We start from the raw sequence: 16,559 nt of genomic DNA on the forward strand, positions 1-16,559 counted from the left end.
ATGGGCATTGTTGAATGCCCATCTTGTTTCCCACAAGAAGTTCGTGGTAAAAGTGTTAAAACACACGTTGAACGACCAATAGCAAGAGAGAGGGAAGGGGCGTGGCGCGTGATTTCGGAAGCACGTGATGGAGTTAATAAAAGGGCAGGAGCGTTGGAGGTTTTCGGACGAGTGTTGCCTTGTCCAAGTCCGTGTTCGCCGTGCCGCCGCCGAAGGGAAGCGGAATCAGCTGCATCGCCTCTTCTTTGGAATTCTGCATTTCCTTCCTGATCTCCTCTGCCTGCCGTGACCTGCGAGCAACTATCGGTGCCTGAGATGAGCAACGGGTGGTCAGCGACCTGCCGGACGAGTGACACCAGAATCCTCCTTTTCAAACTCTGAAGGTGTCTGGCCGCAGCATTCACACTGTCTTGTCAAACCCGTCTTTCTCCGGTGGTGTGTCAGATTGGGACTGAAGATAAATAATTAAGAATATTCCTATCTTTCGTTTGATACAGTGGGTGCGTATGTTTTGGGTGTTGGGTAAAGGGTTTTTGTTGGAGTGCTCATTGTTTATTTATTACATACGTGTTTTTACCTGTCTTTCTCATTAAATAAACATGACTTGGTCTCTGGTGAATTCTGGTTGTCGTGGCTCTGTTTTGTATACATTGTCGAGGCTCGTGGAAGAGAACACAACATATAACAAAGGGAACAGGAGATAAGAGGGGTGGGAGAGGGAAGCACAAAACAGTGAGGAACCAAGACATTGGGAGATCCATGGAAGGGAGAGGGATGGGGCGGGGAACACGAGGTACACAAGATGGACATTACAGGGACTTTCAGAAAGGAAAGCAGGGAATTTGAACGAGGTGGGTTTGGAGTGGATTAACGGGGGTAGAAAAGATCGAGGATTTGGATGGTGGACAATAAGAGGTGGTGGTGAACAGCTGTTTTGAAAGCCTGGAGGGAAGAATGGGAATGAATAGAGAGGGAGTTTATTCCAAAGGCGGGAAAAAAGAGGAATGAAAGAGTGAAGGTGAGCAGTGATTCGTGATTTTGGTAGTTTTCCCAGAAGGGGGTTGTTGGCAGACCTTGAGCGCCCTGCGGAAATGTGGTGGGGACAAATCGCAAAGACAGCAGGGGGGGCGAGGCTGGAGAGGAGACTGCAGAAGACAGAAAGACCACCGACCAGCCTGCGGTGAGAGAGTGAGAGGCCCAAAGACTCAGCCTCATCGCGGGAGATACCAGTGATCCTAGATGCCTTGGTTTCCACAGCGTGAAGCTAAGAAAAGTGAGAGGCAGGAGCACCAGCCCAGAGGGGAGAGCAGTACTCCATCAGGCTGCGGATGAAAGCTTTGTAAGTGGTCAGAAACTCAGGTGGGCCGAGGAAGGACTTTGCACGACGGAGGATTCCCAGTCAGTGACTGGCTTTGGAGGCCAGCTTGAAAATGTGGCTTTCCCAGGAAAGATCATGTTGATTTTAGACGAAGTTGTTGATGTTGAATTATGGGGAGGTGCATCTCAGAGACAATGGAACACCTGGAGATGGAAGGACCTGGAAGGTTCCGTTGAGTTCTTGAAAGCTTGCTCCCACCTGAAATGGTGTTTTTGTCATCCACAGGCCAAATACTTTTCGACTGAAAACATAAATATGATCACAGAATGGCTTGAGGGGAGATAAGGATCTCCTCTGCATCACACCTCATCACTGAGACTCGAGATCTTCACTAACTGAGGCTCCTCACTTTGCCACTTCAGGTTCCGATTGTTGAGTGACGGTTGGTTCTTTCCAGGGGTCTCTGCCGACTTTCTCAAAGATAAGCTTCCAGTTGTTGTTCATCACGTTTTGACTGTTATTTTGTTTAACACTCGGCATCGACCACCAGTGGGATTGCAGCCGCTCTCCTTCCCAATGGCCAGACTCTTCACTCCAGATGCAAAGTTCCAATCGAAAATCTCGATGAAACTTCTACTTGATCCATTTCAAAAATGTAGTTACCAGGATGCATGACCGCGTCATCAAAGCAACCGTTTCTGCAGGTGCGCATGTTGCTCGACAGACCTTCGTTCCACGGATTCCGATCTCGCCCTGAGACACCACCTTTCCTTTCAAGATGCAGCGCCGCCACTTCCCAATCAGACCGTCTCTTGCCATGACTGCAAGCAAGTCCCGAGGACAGACACTTTCAAAGATTGGAATCTTCCTTCCTCAGGACTTCTTTTGTCATGGTCAACTATATGTTGCTATGAGCAGGGTTGGACGGAAAGAAAACATCAAAATCCGACTCAAGAACGGCAATTACCAGGACAAAGATGGTGCCCACACCGACAACGCAGTTTACCATGACATTCTCTCTTAAGATGTAGATGCCCCACCTGTAAGCTTCACTCTGAGTTGTTAATTTAACACCAAAACCCTTAGTGAATGACTATAGAGATACAGGTCGATAGGTTGGTGAAGTTACGATAGCTTTTTATCGTGAATCCATAACACAGGTATTTCTGCTTGCTTCCGATAATTCACGGACAGGTGTTTGTTTGTGTGTTTGTGTTTGTTTGTCATGTCTCTAATCCTCCAGTTTTGTGCCGATTACATCCACACTTGCTGTATAGCTGCCAGTGTCAAAAAACATGTGTTTCGAACCTCTCGGGTTTAACATCAAACTCCACAACAACAATACGATGGATAACAACCGGAGAAATAAGAGGGCCTGAACCATATAGAAATCATCAACCTCCTCCTCATCAACAAAGACACCTCTGACCTCCTCATAGTCCTTCTCCAGCATAGCGAGGTCCTCACGTGCCCAGGAAACCTCTCCCTCCTCCATTCCATCCCCCACATACCGGTGCACACGGCCCACTGGAGCTTGACGAGATCACCTCCGGAGTCCCATGGTCGGAGGCCGGTAGTTCATGCTGACCTGGGAAGAGGAGAAACAATGGCTCCAACATCACCGCTGGACCAACAGGAGGCCACAAAGTTCCTCCAAGCCCAAATAAAATAAATAAAATATTAAGGAACTTATTTTGAGAAAGCGATTCTTTACTGATTTACCTGCTGACGGATGCGGTCTCGAACCAGGTCCACAATCTCCATTCCAATGGTGTTGTGGCCCCAAGCATAGTTGTTGGCTGCTTCCTCTTTACCTGAAATAAGCTGCATGGGGTGGAAGAGTTTTCGATAAGTTCCACACAAGCTGGAAGTTTGAAAAGAGAAGTGAAAAGGGAAGAGGAGAAGGAGGCGGAAGAAGAAACTTATCGACAGGTGACTCACACGACGGGTCACGACGGGTGAAGATGTATAAACACGAAATTAAACCGCGTCACTCGAGGGACATTTTGGAACCTGGAAGGGTACTCGCTAGAGCGCACACCTCCGCCACGTGATGCCTGATCCATTAGAACATATCGGGCCCAAATACATTATTTAAAATATCATACAATACAGAACTATATCGTTTTGGGAACTATCTCTCAATGGTGAAGAATCACTTTAAAAATTAAATAATCCTCGTATCCAGATCCGGATTCGGATTTTCACCAAAATTGAATCAGTTAGTCCTTGTCACACCCCCAACCTGTCCACTAAATTTCATCCGGATCCGTCCACAACTTGACATACTGCACACAGACAGACAGACAGGGGTGAAAACATAACCTCCTTCCACCTTCGGTGGCGGTGGAGTAAATCCTCACCGCCATGTGTGGACTTGTGCTCCACCTTCCCGGTAGTGAGCCCGGCTCAGTTTACCTCGTGGATTCGCCAAGCTCGTTATACAGCAGAGTCCCAAGGATACCAGGAGTACCGAGGCCAAAACCATCCGACATATTAAACATCAACAACAAGGACAAACATCGAGGAGCATGAAGGACGCAGGACGAGAATACGTCTCAACAAGGCGGCACCTGATTGGATGGGAGGGTGAACCGTCACGACTCCACACAAATCTTCTTCTTCTTCACTCGTTTGGCAGTTTCAAGGCCGACGGAAGGAATGAGCCGGACCAATCAGAATCAGTCTCTTGGACGGAATTAATGAAGAAAGAACAACAACTCGAGAATCCATCGAAGCAAAACCCAGCGCAGTGTTTGTAAGTGTATATTTTAATACTATAATGATTTTAAGGATTGTTTTGAAAAAACATCCGGAAGTTTATCGCCGATGAAGTCGTCTCACATACCGCCGTCTACACCGCCCGATAGAACATGTCCGAATAATGCTAAACCGGAGGTTCTTGGAAGTATTAAGAAGGCGATTTCTGTTTTATAGTGTTCAAGTGTATCATTTAATTTAAATTAAATAAAGATTGTTAAAGTCGTATGAATAAATTAATTCCTGGTTTTTACCGCCGTTGATTCCAGCGTCTATTACACCGCCCGATCGAACGCACGTAATACATGAGTTCAAACTGAAGCAGAAGAAGACTCCGTTTCCGTGTTCATGGATGACACGGGGTGTTGGATGAGTTCAAACTGAAGAAGAAGAAGACTCCGTTACCGTGTTCATGGATGAGATGGAGGTGTTGGAAGAGTTAATACTGAAGAAGAAGAAGAAGAAGACTGCGATGACGTGTTCATGGATGAGATGGGGGTGTTGGATGTTAAAACTGAAGAAGAAGACTCCGTTTCCGTGTTCATGGATGAGATGGGGGTGTTGGATGAGTTCAAACTGAAGAAGAAGAAGACTCCGTTACCGTGTTCATGGATGAGATGGGGGTGTTGGAAGAGTTAATACTGAAGAAGAAGAAGACTCCGATGACGTCCCCAAAATGGCGGCATGGCTCGTGCGTCACGTGGTCCTCCGCACTGTTCTCGTGTTGCCGCCGTTGATATCACGTGAGTTCCTCCCTCTCGGTTTCCCCCTCACCCTTCGGGTCTTGCTCACGTCCGGGTGTCCCGTGGCGGTTCCGGTTTACTCTGAGTCCTCATCGCCTTCGGTGCCGTCATGTCGGAGCGAAGGGGAGACGCCAAGGGCCTACTAAACTGGGGAAACGATCGGCTGGAATAAAATGATTCAGCCACACAGGGTTGTCCGCCATTGGGACAGAGTCACACACGGGGAATTGTCCGATGTCTGACAATGTCCACGTGTGTACAAAATCCGGGTTCGTCCACGTTGGTGAGCCAAAGGTTGTTTGTCAAGTCTTTGACGAGTGCAGAGAACTAGTTAAAAATCGTTAACTAGTACTCAACCTTGACGAGCACCGCCTGGATAAGTACAGGGTACCTCCCGTCCGTACCTGATGTGACGTCATTAGGTGTGGCTGGGGGGAGGGAGGAGTGAACTGTGGACGGAGTGCGCGCAGTGAGTGCGTCGTGTCCTGTCGGGAGTGATGCAACAAACAGCCGAGTACGGTGGAACTCTCGCCAAGAAAGGTGATGCATCAACGAGTACCTAACATGGACGTTCAACCGGAGGAGGAGGAGGCGAGCTATCGTAACGAATTTCCCAATTGCTAACTTTATTAACTGAACTAGTTACTAATCCCTGGGCTAACTACTTGCTGGGAAGGCAACGGCAAACCACCTAGGATAACCCTCGCCCAGAAACTGCTTCAGCAAAACTGATCTGCCTTGGGGTATAAACCCCAGAACTCTGCTTATTTCTCCCCCACAACCCCCCTTACCTTATCCCCCTTACAGACAAACTATGAGGACCGTTATCAGTGCGAGGTGTGCACACACTAAAGGTGTTTCTGTCCACCAGGTGTCCACGTGCTGGGGGTCACGGTGAACTCTGCAAACCCGAATCCCGTCGTCACGGAGTTTGAGCGTAAGTAGATCGTCACGTGACGTGTTTCACTTTATCACGTGACGATATCTTGTTACACGATGCGGGTCATTCCCGTCGATGAGTCGTGAAACGAGAGACCGAAGATGTCGGATTCCAACATTTACAATCAGGAATAAAACTGTGAGAGGTTAATTGTGCCTGATTGGTTACCATGGTAACGGGAGGATACCCCTTTGATGTTGAAAGACTTGTTCGTGGTAACGGGAGGATACCCCTTTGATGATGTAAGACTTGTTCGTGGTAATGGGAGGATACCCCTTTGATGATGTTAGACTTGTTCGTGGTAACAGGAGGATACCCCTTTGATGTTGTAAGACTTGTTCGTGGTAACGGGAGGATACCCCTTTGATGATGTAAGACTTGTTCGTGATAATGGGAGGATACCCCTTTGATGTTGTAAGACTTGTTCGTGGTAACGGGAGGATACCCCTTTGATGTTGTAAGACTTGTTCGTGGTAACGGGAGGATACCCCTTTGATGATGTAAGACTTGTTCGTGGTAACGAGAGGATACCCCTTTGATGATGTAAGACTTGTTCGTGGTAACAGGAGGATACCCCTTTGATGGTGTAAGACTTGTTCATGGTGACGAGAGGATTCCCCTTTGATGATGTTAGACTTGTTCGTGGTAACAGGAGGATACCCCTTTGATGTTGTAAGACTTGTTCGTGGTAACAGGAGGATACCCCTTTGATGTTGTAAGACTTGTTCGTGGTAACGGGAGGATACCCCTTTGATGTTGTAAGACTTGTTCGTGGTAACAGGAGGATACCCCTTTGATGATGTAAGACTTGTTCGTGGTAACAGGAGGATACCCCTTTGATGTTGTAAGACTTGTTCGTGGTAACGGGAGGATACCCCTTTGATGTTGTAAGACTTGTTCGTGGTAACGGGAGGATACCCCTTTGATGTTGTAAGACTTGTTCGTGGTAACGGGAGGATACCCCTTTGATGATGTAAGACTTGTTCGTGGTAACGAGAGGATACCCCTTTGATGATGTAAGACTTGTTCGTGGTAACAGGAGGATACCCCTTTGATGGTGTAAGACTTGTTCATGGTGACGAGAGGATTCCCCTTTGATGCTGTAAGACTTGTTTGTGGTAACGGGAGGATACCCCTTTGATGTTGTAAGACTTGTTCGTAGTAACGAGAGGATAACGAGAGGATACCCCTTTGATGTTGTAAGACTTGTACATGGTAACGGGAGGATACCCCATTTGATGATGTAAGACCTGTACATGGTAACGGGAGGATACCCCTTTGATGATGTAAGACTTGTTCGTGGTAACGGGAGGATACCCCTTTGATGATGTTAGACTTGTTTGTGGTAATGGGAGGATACCCCTTTGATGATGGAAGGCTTGTTCATGGTAACGAGAGGATTCCCCTTTGATGATGGAAGGCTTGTTCATGGTAACGAGAGGATTCCCCTTTGATGTTGTAAGACTTGTTCATGGTAACGGGAGGATACCCCTTTGATGATGTAAGACTTGTTCGTGGTAACGAGAGGATACCCCTTTGATGATGTAAGACTTGTTCATGGTAACGAGAGGATATCCCTTTGATGATGTAAGACTTGTTCATGGTAACGAGAGGATACCCCTTTGATGATGTAAGACTTGTTCAGGGTAAGGGAGGATACCCCTTTGATGATGTAAGACTTGTTCGTGGTAACGAGAGGATACCCCTTTGATGATGTAAGACTTGTTCATGGTAACGAGAGGATATCCCTTTGATGATGTAAGACTTGTTCATGGTAACGAGAGGATACCCCTTTGATGATGGAAGGCTTGTTCATGGTAACGAGAGGATTCCCCTTTGATGCTGTAAGACTTGTTCGTGGTAACGAGAGGATACCCTTTGATGATGTAAGACTTGTTCATGGTAACAAGAGGATACCCCTTTGATGCCTGAAGACCTGGCAAACGCGGGGAGGCCTCAACGATCACGTGGGTGAAATGCATGCAGTCATTCCCGGCTCTGCGATGCCGGACGTGACCTGCCATTTCCGGAACGTGCTTCTATCGTACATCTCGGTCCAAGGATTCTCCGTTATATCCTCCTATTTGAGGCTTGACATGAATGAACACATTCTGGGTCCATGTGAGACTGGAGTGAAACCTTCATCAAAGACTTACCTGTTTCCAGGAGTGACACTCCCTTGCGAGTACCATACCGGGAGCAGAGAGCCACGTGTCGAGCCACGTGTCGAGTGGAAGAAAATCACCACCGACGACACCAATTTTGTCTACGCTTACGGAGAACTCATTGGTACGTCTTTGGAAAACGTCACAGATTAACTTTATTTTATAATGTTGTATGTTCATACTTTTCTAGTTTCATTTTCATGAGCCTCGCCTGTCCCTTGAAGAGATGGTGAGTCTATTGTAATTGGTCGGTGTCAGAGTCTTTACACTTCAATATAGATTGTTGATTGTCAGATCTATTGTAATATATATATATATATATATATATATATATATATATATATATATATATATATATATATATATATATATTGTTGTGGTTACCAAATTCGCAAACCACCATTCAGGTCCCTTAGGTGAGATATCTCGGTAAGTACATGTGTAGTTAGGCCCAAACCCGTTGTCTAGTGGGAATACATGTCATTTATGCGTGCTGCGACTCTTCAGGATAGCCGTTTTTCTTTTACTATCTTTAATTTGGACCAACCGCCATTGTTACCACCACCAACCACCACATCAACCACCCACCGCGGCGCCGCTTCACGTCACACCTCGCAACCGTCGCATCGCCACCGTTCTTGCGCCGCTTGTGGGTACCGGTGTTGGACTCGTGCAGGGCGCGCGCCGAACAGCGTGTACAAAACCACGGATTTTCCACTTCAAAAACGGATCAAAAACGACACACGCCCACTTTTGTTCCGTCCAATCGGTGAGCGAGGGGCGATTTGGCCCCGCCCCCAGGGCGTTGGAGGGCGATCGATATATGCAAATTTATGGATCAAAAAGCATTCACGCCCACTTTTTCTCAGGCCAATGGGGAGCGAGGTGAAAGGTCGAAGGGAGGGGGTCAAAGATGAGAGAGCGAAGCCACGGGGCTTATATAAGCGACCGCGTTCGTCAGTCAAAGGACAAGAGTTAAGACTTCGCGGGCGGTGGAGTTGGGAAGAAGAAGCAAGAAGGAGTTGGTCGTCGTCGTGTGCGTTGGAGTCGGAACGGAGGGGACGGAGCTGTGGAGAGGCGGCAAGGGCAGACGAGGGGGTGCTCGCGTCGTGCAGGGAGCTGCACACCAGGGAGGCCGACGGCGCGACCTGGCCGAGGTGGAGACGCTCGTCGCGGGACTCGAGGCAGAGTAGGAATCCTCTATACCCCGAGCATCAGCAACCCCCTCCTGTTTCCCCCCGCGCTGAGATAGTGCGACCAAGGGGGCCCCTTTCCCACCCCCTACCAGACACTGCCCGCGAGGCCCACGGAGTTGAGACACCATCGCCGCTCCGCGTCTCATCACCAGACGGGTAGGCCCGACCCGGTCTCGGCCTCAGGCCCGCCTCATCCTTGAGGGTTCTCTGTTCTTTTTCTTGGTTTTGGATATGTGTTGTCGGCGCCGTCTGTGAAGTAAAATTGTATAAGTGTTGCCGTGTGCTCGCGTAATCGGTATTAGATCTGCATTGTCGCATTTGCTTTTTGTGTAAATTGCATTGTGTTTTTTTTCTTTTCTATGTGCTTTTGGTGGAATTGAATATGTGTGCTTTCCGTTCATCGCGAATAAATGTGCTTTGTGTTGAACTGTTTCCCGCTTCGCTTCGTCATTTCTTTCATTGAATCCTCATCTTGCTTCACGTAAAGGGTTGGTAGTGGGCTGAATATGCCCGATAATTAATCGAACCGTCGAGGTCGACGAATAACACCGCTCGGTTATCCCGATAGTACGGAACGGGTCGCTTAAGTGGCCCGTGTCCGAAGTCGACCTGCGGCGAGGTGCGACCGCCCGGTCTACCCTCCGTGTGGGTACTTAGGTAGGTCGAATTTGGCGAGCAACCCTATCCCACGCGGGGGCTGATTGGCTCGATCGCGGTGAGACCGAAAGGTCCACCCGTGACTGGTTCCCGGCGTTAGTCCGAGAGGGTCACGACTGGATTGTCCGTCCGGTGGGCGACGTGCTGCGATTCGAGTTACGTGGCCGTCAGCATGCCGGCGGGCGCGAATCCGCAACAATATTCCGCCGGCGGGCGCGAATCCGTCAAGTTCAAGTTCAAAGGTCACGGGATCAAGGGGTCAAGGTCACCAGATCAATTTCATCCGATCGAGACGGGACCAACGCCATTCGACAGATAATCAAAATTAAATGACACAGTTGATTGACGACATTCACTTCCGACTTCCGGTTTTCGAGTTATGACGTCCTAAATTGACTAAAACGTCAATTTTTCATGTTTGTTTGTCCTTTATAGACGGCCAAACCGTTGGATACAATGAAATACCTAAGCTGTTGGGGTTAGGGTTAGAGTTATCTAACCCTAACCCTAACCGTAACAGCTAACCCTAACCATAACCCTAACCCCAACCCCAACCCCAACCCCAACCCTAACCCTAACACTGCCTTTCCATTCCCTCCCTTCATTCCCTCCCCGCCCTACGGGCGGATACTGTCGAATATCTATCTATAATTCCAGCAGTGTGTGTGTGTGTGTGTGTGTGTGTGTGTGTGTGTGTGTGTGTGTGTGTGTGTGTGTGTGTGTGTGTGTGTGTGTGTGTGTGTGTGTGTGTGTGTGTGTGCGCGCGTGTGTGTGACTGATGTTTCTCGACAACCGATCTAATTGAAACTTCCCAGTTATATTATATTGCTGGGGACATGTGGATGTGCCTTTTCAAGGTTTGATATTAATCGGACAAGTGCTTCCCAAGTTATGGTCATTTATTTACCAACCAATGACATGACACGTTGCTGCGGCCATTTATTTACCAACCAATGACATGACACGTTGCTGCATAGGCGTGGCTGCATAGGCCGGTGCGCGGCCGGCCGACGATGACGTCACGGGACGTGCCGGTGACATGGCAGCAAATGAAATGTCATGGCAAGCAAAGACAGGGAGGTAAACTTGATTTTAATTTGGATTTTAATTAACTCTGTGTGTGGAAGTGTGGTTGTCGCGAGAACGCGAGAGTGAAGGAACGGCCTGTGTGGTTGTCGTTTCTGTCTCGTGGTTTGAAAGTTTTTCGTTTTTTTGTTTTTGTTGCACGTATGGGCAAGCACTTACGGGCACGCACGTACGGGCACGTGAGAGCGAAGGAACAGCCTGTGTGGTTGTTGTTTCTGGCACACGGTTTTAAAGTTTTATTGTTTGCACGTACGGCCACGCACGTACGGCCACGCACCTACGGGCATGCAGTGGGATGGTTTTGGAAAACTTACCCCAGGGGGAGAGCATACCTGGACACGTACGTGACCCGAGGATCAGTTATTTCATTAGTGTTTGTGTCGACAGAGTCCTTGGTCCCTTGTCAAAGGGCGGTTCGGGGGGCATGCTTTGGCTCAGCTGTATTTTTCCAGTGTAATGTCTCCCCCTTCCCCCTTTCCTCCTTTCCACCATCGTTCTGTTCAATCCCTCTGCTACTTTCAATCTTCACTCCATGACCCCATCGACCCGTTTCAACGGTCCACCAATTATAATCCCCCCCTTCAACAACCATCCTTTCAACAATCCCTCCTTCACCCCCATCGGTCTTGCCTTCGGTTACGCGGCCGTTCGGTCGTCCCTTGGTCCGGCGGAATTCCACTCCGTGTTCCTTCCATTCCCACATTGTTTAATTGAGCACGTTCGACCCGTCTGTGGTCGTTAACCCATCGGGTGCTCTCACGTTCATGTCCATGACGCTTGGTGCTCACAGATGAGGTGCAGCTCTTCTCGCAGGCGCAGTACAGTGCAGAACAGTATGAGTGGGCGTTTTGCGTGTGCAGGGGAGAGGGGGACTGGGGGGGGAGGGCTTCCATCGCCTCTTTGGGTGTGCAAATGGAGAGGTGAGGTAAGGTCAAGTCATGGGAGCATGCGCCGGAGCAGCGCGTCGCTGCGTCCACTTTCCGGGGGTACTCCAGGGGCCTCCATCTGGCCATCCCCCAAGCAGATGCCTGGCCCATCCCCATCTCCCTGAGATGCCGATCAACCTGCTGCAACCACGAGACACGTGGTCGGCCCATTGGCCTCCTCCACTCACGAGACTCCCTCGCTGAGAGAATCTGGTGAGCAGGATCAACATCAGGAAAAAGAGCCACCTGTCCATACAGCCGCAGCTGATGCTCACGGACTATGCAGGTAACAAATCTCATTTGAGTCTCTCTCAACAACCGCTCGTTGGACACAAAATCCGACCAGCGATAGCCAAGGATTCTCCGAAGAGACCTGGAACCAAAGGAATTAAGTCTCCGTCTCATATCCCTGGTCAGAGTCCAAGTCTCGCATCCATAGAGCAAGACTGGAAGCACCAAGGACCTGAAGACTTGGACGATCGTTCTCCTGGACAGGTACCGGCAGCGCCACACCCCATGATCCAGTATTTATGTTTTTAATCATCTCGCCGAACGATTTATTTTTTTAATATGAATGCTTTAAATACGTTAATTGAACCTCGATTCAAATTATAAGACGTTTAAAACTCTGAACCAACCGAAGAGATGTATTGACCTTTGAGCAACGTATTGATACGTGATCGCCAATAAATAATTGGTGGTTCTATCGCCCTGTGCAGGTGACCTCCGGGGTCGAGCACACCTCTCTGATCACTCACGGCTCGGCGATGTGTCCATCACCATCAGGAACGCCACACGCCTTGACACGGCAAAGTACCGGTGTGAAGTGACTGCTCCTCAAGACGCCAAGTCTCTCGGCGAGGTGTCCATTAATCTGGAGGTGCAAGGTGAGCGAAGGTCCGAGTTTCCTGCCGGTTGTCCGATTGCGCTTCACTCGTGCAATGTGGTTTGAAAGTTTGGCCTCGATTCCTCAACATCGTGACCAACGACCCTCGCTGTCTTCCTCACAAGTATTCATTTGGATTTTTGTTGCTCGCAGTGAAGCCATTGACTCCCCGATGTGAGGTTCCTGCTTCGGCGTATATCGGTCAGTCGGTGGCGTTGCGGTGCCACGAAAGCAACGCCATTCCACCGGCTTCTTATTACTGGTTCAGAGATGGCGAGGAGCTCCCCGTCGTCCCTCGAGCAGGCACGAAGTTTGTCAACTCTTCATACGTTCTTGATACGGAAACCGGCAGCCTGGTGAGACGACGAGGGAGCGACTGAACAACCGCGGCGCAGTTAGGCCTGTAGTTATGCCTACCTTGCATAGTTTCATGATGAAACAAGAATGTTGTTTGCAGATTCTTTGCTTGTGTCCTCCCCTCTCCACTGTGCAGACGTTCCGTTTGATCAAGCCGTTTGACTCCGGTCTGTACCACTGCGTCGCTTGGAATCCAGCGGGACAGGCCCGGTGCTTGCCTGGACGCATGATAGTCAGTAAGAGCTGCTTGCACTGACCGCACACTCGTAATAGATAATAAGCATTTCCCCTTGCATCACACCGGAGATCCGTGCTTCAGGCGTTGTACGTTACAAAGTGTACGGAAGGTACTGTAGACCGGAGTGGTACCCCGCCAGGCTCACGCACCCACCTGCTCATGTTTTTCTCTGTTTGCAGGTAAATTGAAAGTGCACGTTATAGTAATTGTGGCTATTGTGGTGCTCTTGCTGGTGGCCCTGTGCATCGTCGGTGTGTGGTGGGCATACAAGATGGGACATTTAAAAAGTACGAGTCTTCTTCTTCCTTTTTGTTATCCCTTACTGTGCATTTTCGTGCATCGTTTCCCTTCGCTGCTCTTGAATTGTTTCAATGATTGTTCGAAAGGTGAACTTATTGTTCTTCTTTGTTTTGCAGAAATGTTCCCTTCTTCTCGGTGAGCTCCGCACTGCAGTTACACGTAACGCATGTGCTTATGTTAACATGACAAATTGAAGGTGTGGGGGTTCTGCTGAAAGCATGAACCGTGTGTGCGGTATGAATGCAAGACGGTCGACTCGGCATCACTCGAACCTTCCGTCCCGACTGTGTTATTTTCACCACATTCCAGCGGAGAGACACGGACAAACCACAAACAACCTGACAATGTTATGATGCTGTTAATGAGGCTTCGTCGGCACAAGTTATCGAACATGATGAATCACGACTTCACCACTTCAGGCCTGAAATGAAGCGTTGTATAAAACTGTTTCAACAGTAGGCCCTTCCCTCCCATCGGGTGTCAAAATGCTGCTTCCCCTTCGTAACTTGGTTTGAATGCCCCCTATCGCTACAGTAGCGCCCCCCACACCCCTCACCCCAAACCCAAATTCTATCTTTCCCTCTCTCTCTCGCTCTGGAATTAAGTGACCCATATGGCCAATTATTCAATTTCTTGCATCTCCTAAAGTCAAACTGCTGGAATTTAAATAAATAGCAAACTGACAGCAAATGCAAACAAAGAGAACAAGACATAAAATGTCCATAGCCCCCCGTGGTTTTAGTAATTTTGCCAAGTTTGAACAAAATCGGACCGTGCATGTCCGAGAAATGGTTGGGGACACGTTTAAGGAACGAAATGGCTGCCAGTCGGCCATCTTTGATTTAATCTCGAAAAAAGAATGACGTGCAAACGTGAGCCCTCATTCATGATAAGTGTTCCAAGTTTGAACAAGATTGGGAAATGCATGTCCGACAAACGGTTGAGGACGTGTTCAACGTCGGGTTTTTACAACTACAAGTCCCGCCAGTCGGCCATCTTCGATCGAATCGTGAAACAAAATGATGTGCTGATGTATACCATCATGTTTTGTGTTTGTGCCGAGTTTGAACAAAATCCGTCCATACGTGTCCGAGATATGGCTGCATACGGACACACGGACAAGACAGACGCACAGACGGGTGAGACCAAATCCTAAAGCCTCCCATTTCAGATGAAGTCCAGCAGGGGCTAAAAACAGTCTCGTCCGGTCAATCGATTCCGTTTTAAGGCCAAACCAACGACAAATTGCAAACATGACACACTGAAAGTGTCGGGAAATCAAAACATTGGAACATTTCCATTTTGACCCTAGTTTGAGGTGACGTTACGAACAAAAAAAAATCTCAATCAAGATTATTAGGAGTCGTGGCTCGAAATATGTGCGCGTCTTGATCGATTCGCAACCGATCCTCAATTCATGTATCAGGAGATTTGTTTTGAAAAGACCGATCGAACAATTCCAAATGTAATGGAAGACATTTTTTAAAATCACTTTTATTACGATTGATAACGTCTTGTGAGTCTCCGCTAAAAATTACAAACTTTCAATCGTATATTAATATTTTTCAGTGCTTGTCATTACCAAACAAAAGCAAGAATTGCTTCGTAACACGTGTCCCTGACCGGTCCCAATGGATGTTCGGGAGATAAAAAAAAAATTTGCGCGCATTTAACGCACGCTCGTGCCGAAACAGGAGCCAATATGGAGAAGAAGAAGAAGAAGAAGAAGAAGAAGAAGAAGAAGAAGAAGAAGAAGAAGAAGAAGAAGAAGAAGAAACTGAATTTTCCAAGTCTAAAAAGGGCATAACTCTGTGAAAATTTTACAAAACGCCCTGAAACTCGAGCTTCTTCTGTAACTTATCATAATGAAGCCGTGTACCAAGTTTCGGTTGAATATGTTAAAGGGTTTGGTGAAAAAAGTCTGAAAAACCACAGGTGGGACGGACGGGCAGACGGAGAGCAAATCTATCGTCCCCTCCTGTGATGCCGGTGAGGGATGAGGCTGACAGGGACACACAAACTCAGCACAAAAACACACAACTAAATAGCAAACACCGTCAAACAAGACAGTTCCAGAAGAGGTGTCTTCATCTGTGGAAGACCACCTCTCATAGCAGAAAAGATGGCGTCCGGCCCCGAAGGGACCTGAAATCGGAACATGACACCCCGCACTTCTCTCCCCACTCTTCACTTCCTGTATTCAGTCCACGTTTTGTTTGTTTATAACTTGTTTATCTCCCCTTGTTTTCTAACTACATTTTGTGTTCGCTGATAGCGACATCATGGTGATCGGGTACTTACTTTCATGACTAGTTTAAAGACTGAGCTTTGTCCAGGCGACACTTGTCTGGTGGACTGAATGGAGGTCATGATTGGAGGATTTTGGGTGTGCTGAATCGTTGACTCTGTTTTTTTCCTGGGTCACCTCCGATTGGTGGAAACAGGAAATCACCTTCACTCGTTCACAGATTTTTAAAAAAATTTTTTTAATAGTCTCACATTGATCTTCACTGTCTCGTAAACACAATGGTGTGATCTTATTGGTGGGAATACAATCACCTCGATCTGTACACTGTGCTTGTTTTTGGAATCCCAGGGTCTACTGCCTGAAGGAATCACGACGAAGCAAAATTGACTTGAAACTCAAAGAGAGCCTGGAGGAGGTAAATCACTCGAGCTCATGGATTCGAGTGAAATGTGATTGATTGTTCGGAGGATGTTTTGATTTCCTTGGTGTTTAGGGTACCTGATTGATATGATGAGCGTTGTGGATTAATTTATTCTACCTCTTTTGCAGGGGAACTTACGACACAAGTTATCGTTTTGGGTCGATGACATCTATGGGTTGAATGAAGACTAAATATGGCCGGATGAGGGATGTCTTTCTGAATTTGTTTCGGTGTGCCTCCACACCATCTGTTGACATAACAGGCCTTCTCTCCAGGACAACCAAGTTCCATGGTGCACAAAGTCCTGGGTTCAGGCCC

At 48.0% G+C, this 16,559-nt stretch overlaps 2 protein-coding genes across 6 annotated transcripts; one reads left to right on the top strand and one right to left on the bottom strand.

The window, feature by feature from the left end:
- Window positions 1-2,438: 2,438 nt before the first annotated feature.
- LOC147007013 (tubulin-like protein alpha-4B) lies at window positions 2,439-3,953 on the bottom strand. 2 transcript variants are annotated; one of them, XR_015054471.1, is made up of 3 exons: window positions 3,682-3,951; window positions 3,041-3,142; window positions 2,439-2,906 (listed from the first exon to the last, which is right to left on the bottom strand). XR_015054471.1 is itself a non-coding variant. In XM_085867642.1 (3 exons), the coding sequence occupies exons 1-3, from the start codon at window positions 3,804-3,806 to the stop codon at window positions 2,862-2,864; spliced, it is 312 nt and encodes a 103-aa protein (XP_085723768.1). In that variant the 5' UTR covers window positions 3,807-3,953; the 3' UTR covers window positions 2,439-2,861. The 2 variants fall into 2 exon arrangements, 1 of the variants encoding a protein (XP_085723768.1); XM_085867642.1 differs by having other exon boundaries at window positions 3,041-3,182; window positions 3,682-3,953.
- A 521-nt stretch (window positions 3,954-4,474) lies between these two features.
- On the top strand, window positions 4,475-16,553 carry LOC147007014 (junctional adhesion molecule 3B-like). 4 transcript variants are annotated; one of them, XM_085867638.1, is made up of 10 exons: window positions 4,483-4,821; window positions 5,693-5,758; window positions 7,928-8,050; window positions 12,511-12,678; window positions 12,831-13,033; window positions 13,171-13,270; window positions 13,452-13,559; window positions 13,689-13,707; window positions 16,169-16,235; window positions 16,370-16,553. In XM_085867638.1, exons 1-10 carry the CDS (start codon window positions 4,755-4,757, stop codon window positions 16,430-16,432), a joined length of 984 nt encoding a protein of 327 aa, XP_085723764.1. In that variant the 5' UTR covers window positions 4,483-4,754; the 3' UTR covers window positions 16,433-16,553. The 4 variants fall into 4 exon arrangements, with proteins under 4 accessions (XP_085723766.1, XP_085723767.1, XP_085723764.1 ...); XM_085867639.1 differs by lacking the exon at window positions 4,483-4,821 and adding an exon at window positions 4,841-5,361; XM_085867640.1 differs by lacking the exon at window positions 7,928-8,050 and having other exon boundaries at window positions 4,475-4,821.
- Window positions 16,554-16,559: the final 6 nt, after the last annotated feature.

Source organism: Eptatretus burgeri, unplaced genomic scaffold (assembly GCF_056783735.1).
Source record: "Eptatretus burgeri isolate ZD-2024b unplaced genomic scaffold, Ebu_testis_v1 Ebu_testis_scaffold_904, whole genome shotgun sequence".
NCBI lineage: Eukaryota > Metazoa > Chordata > Myxini > Myxiniformes > Myxinidae > Eptatretus > Eptatretus burgeri.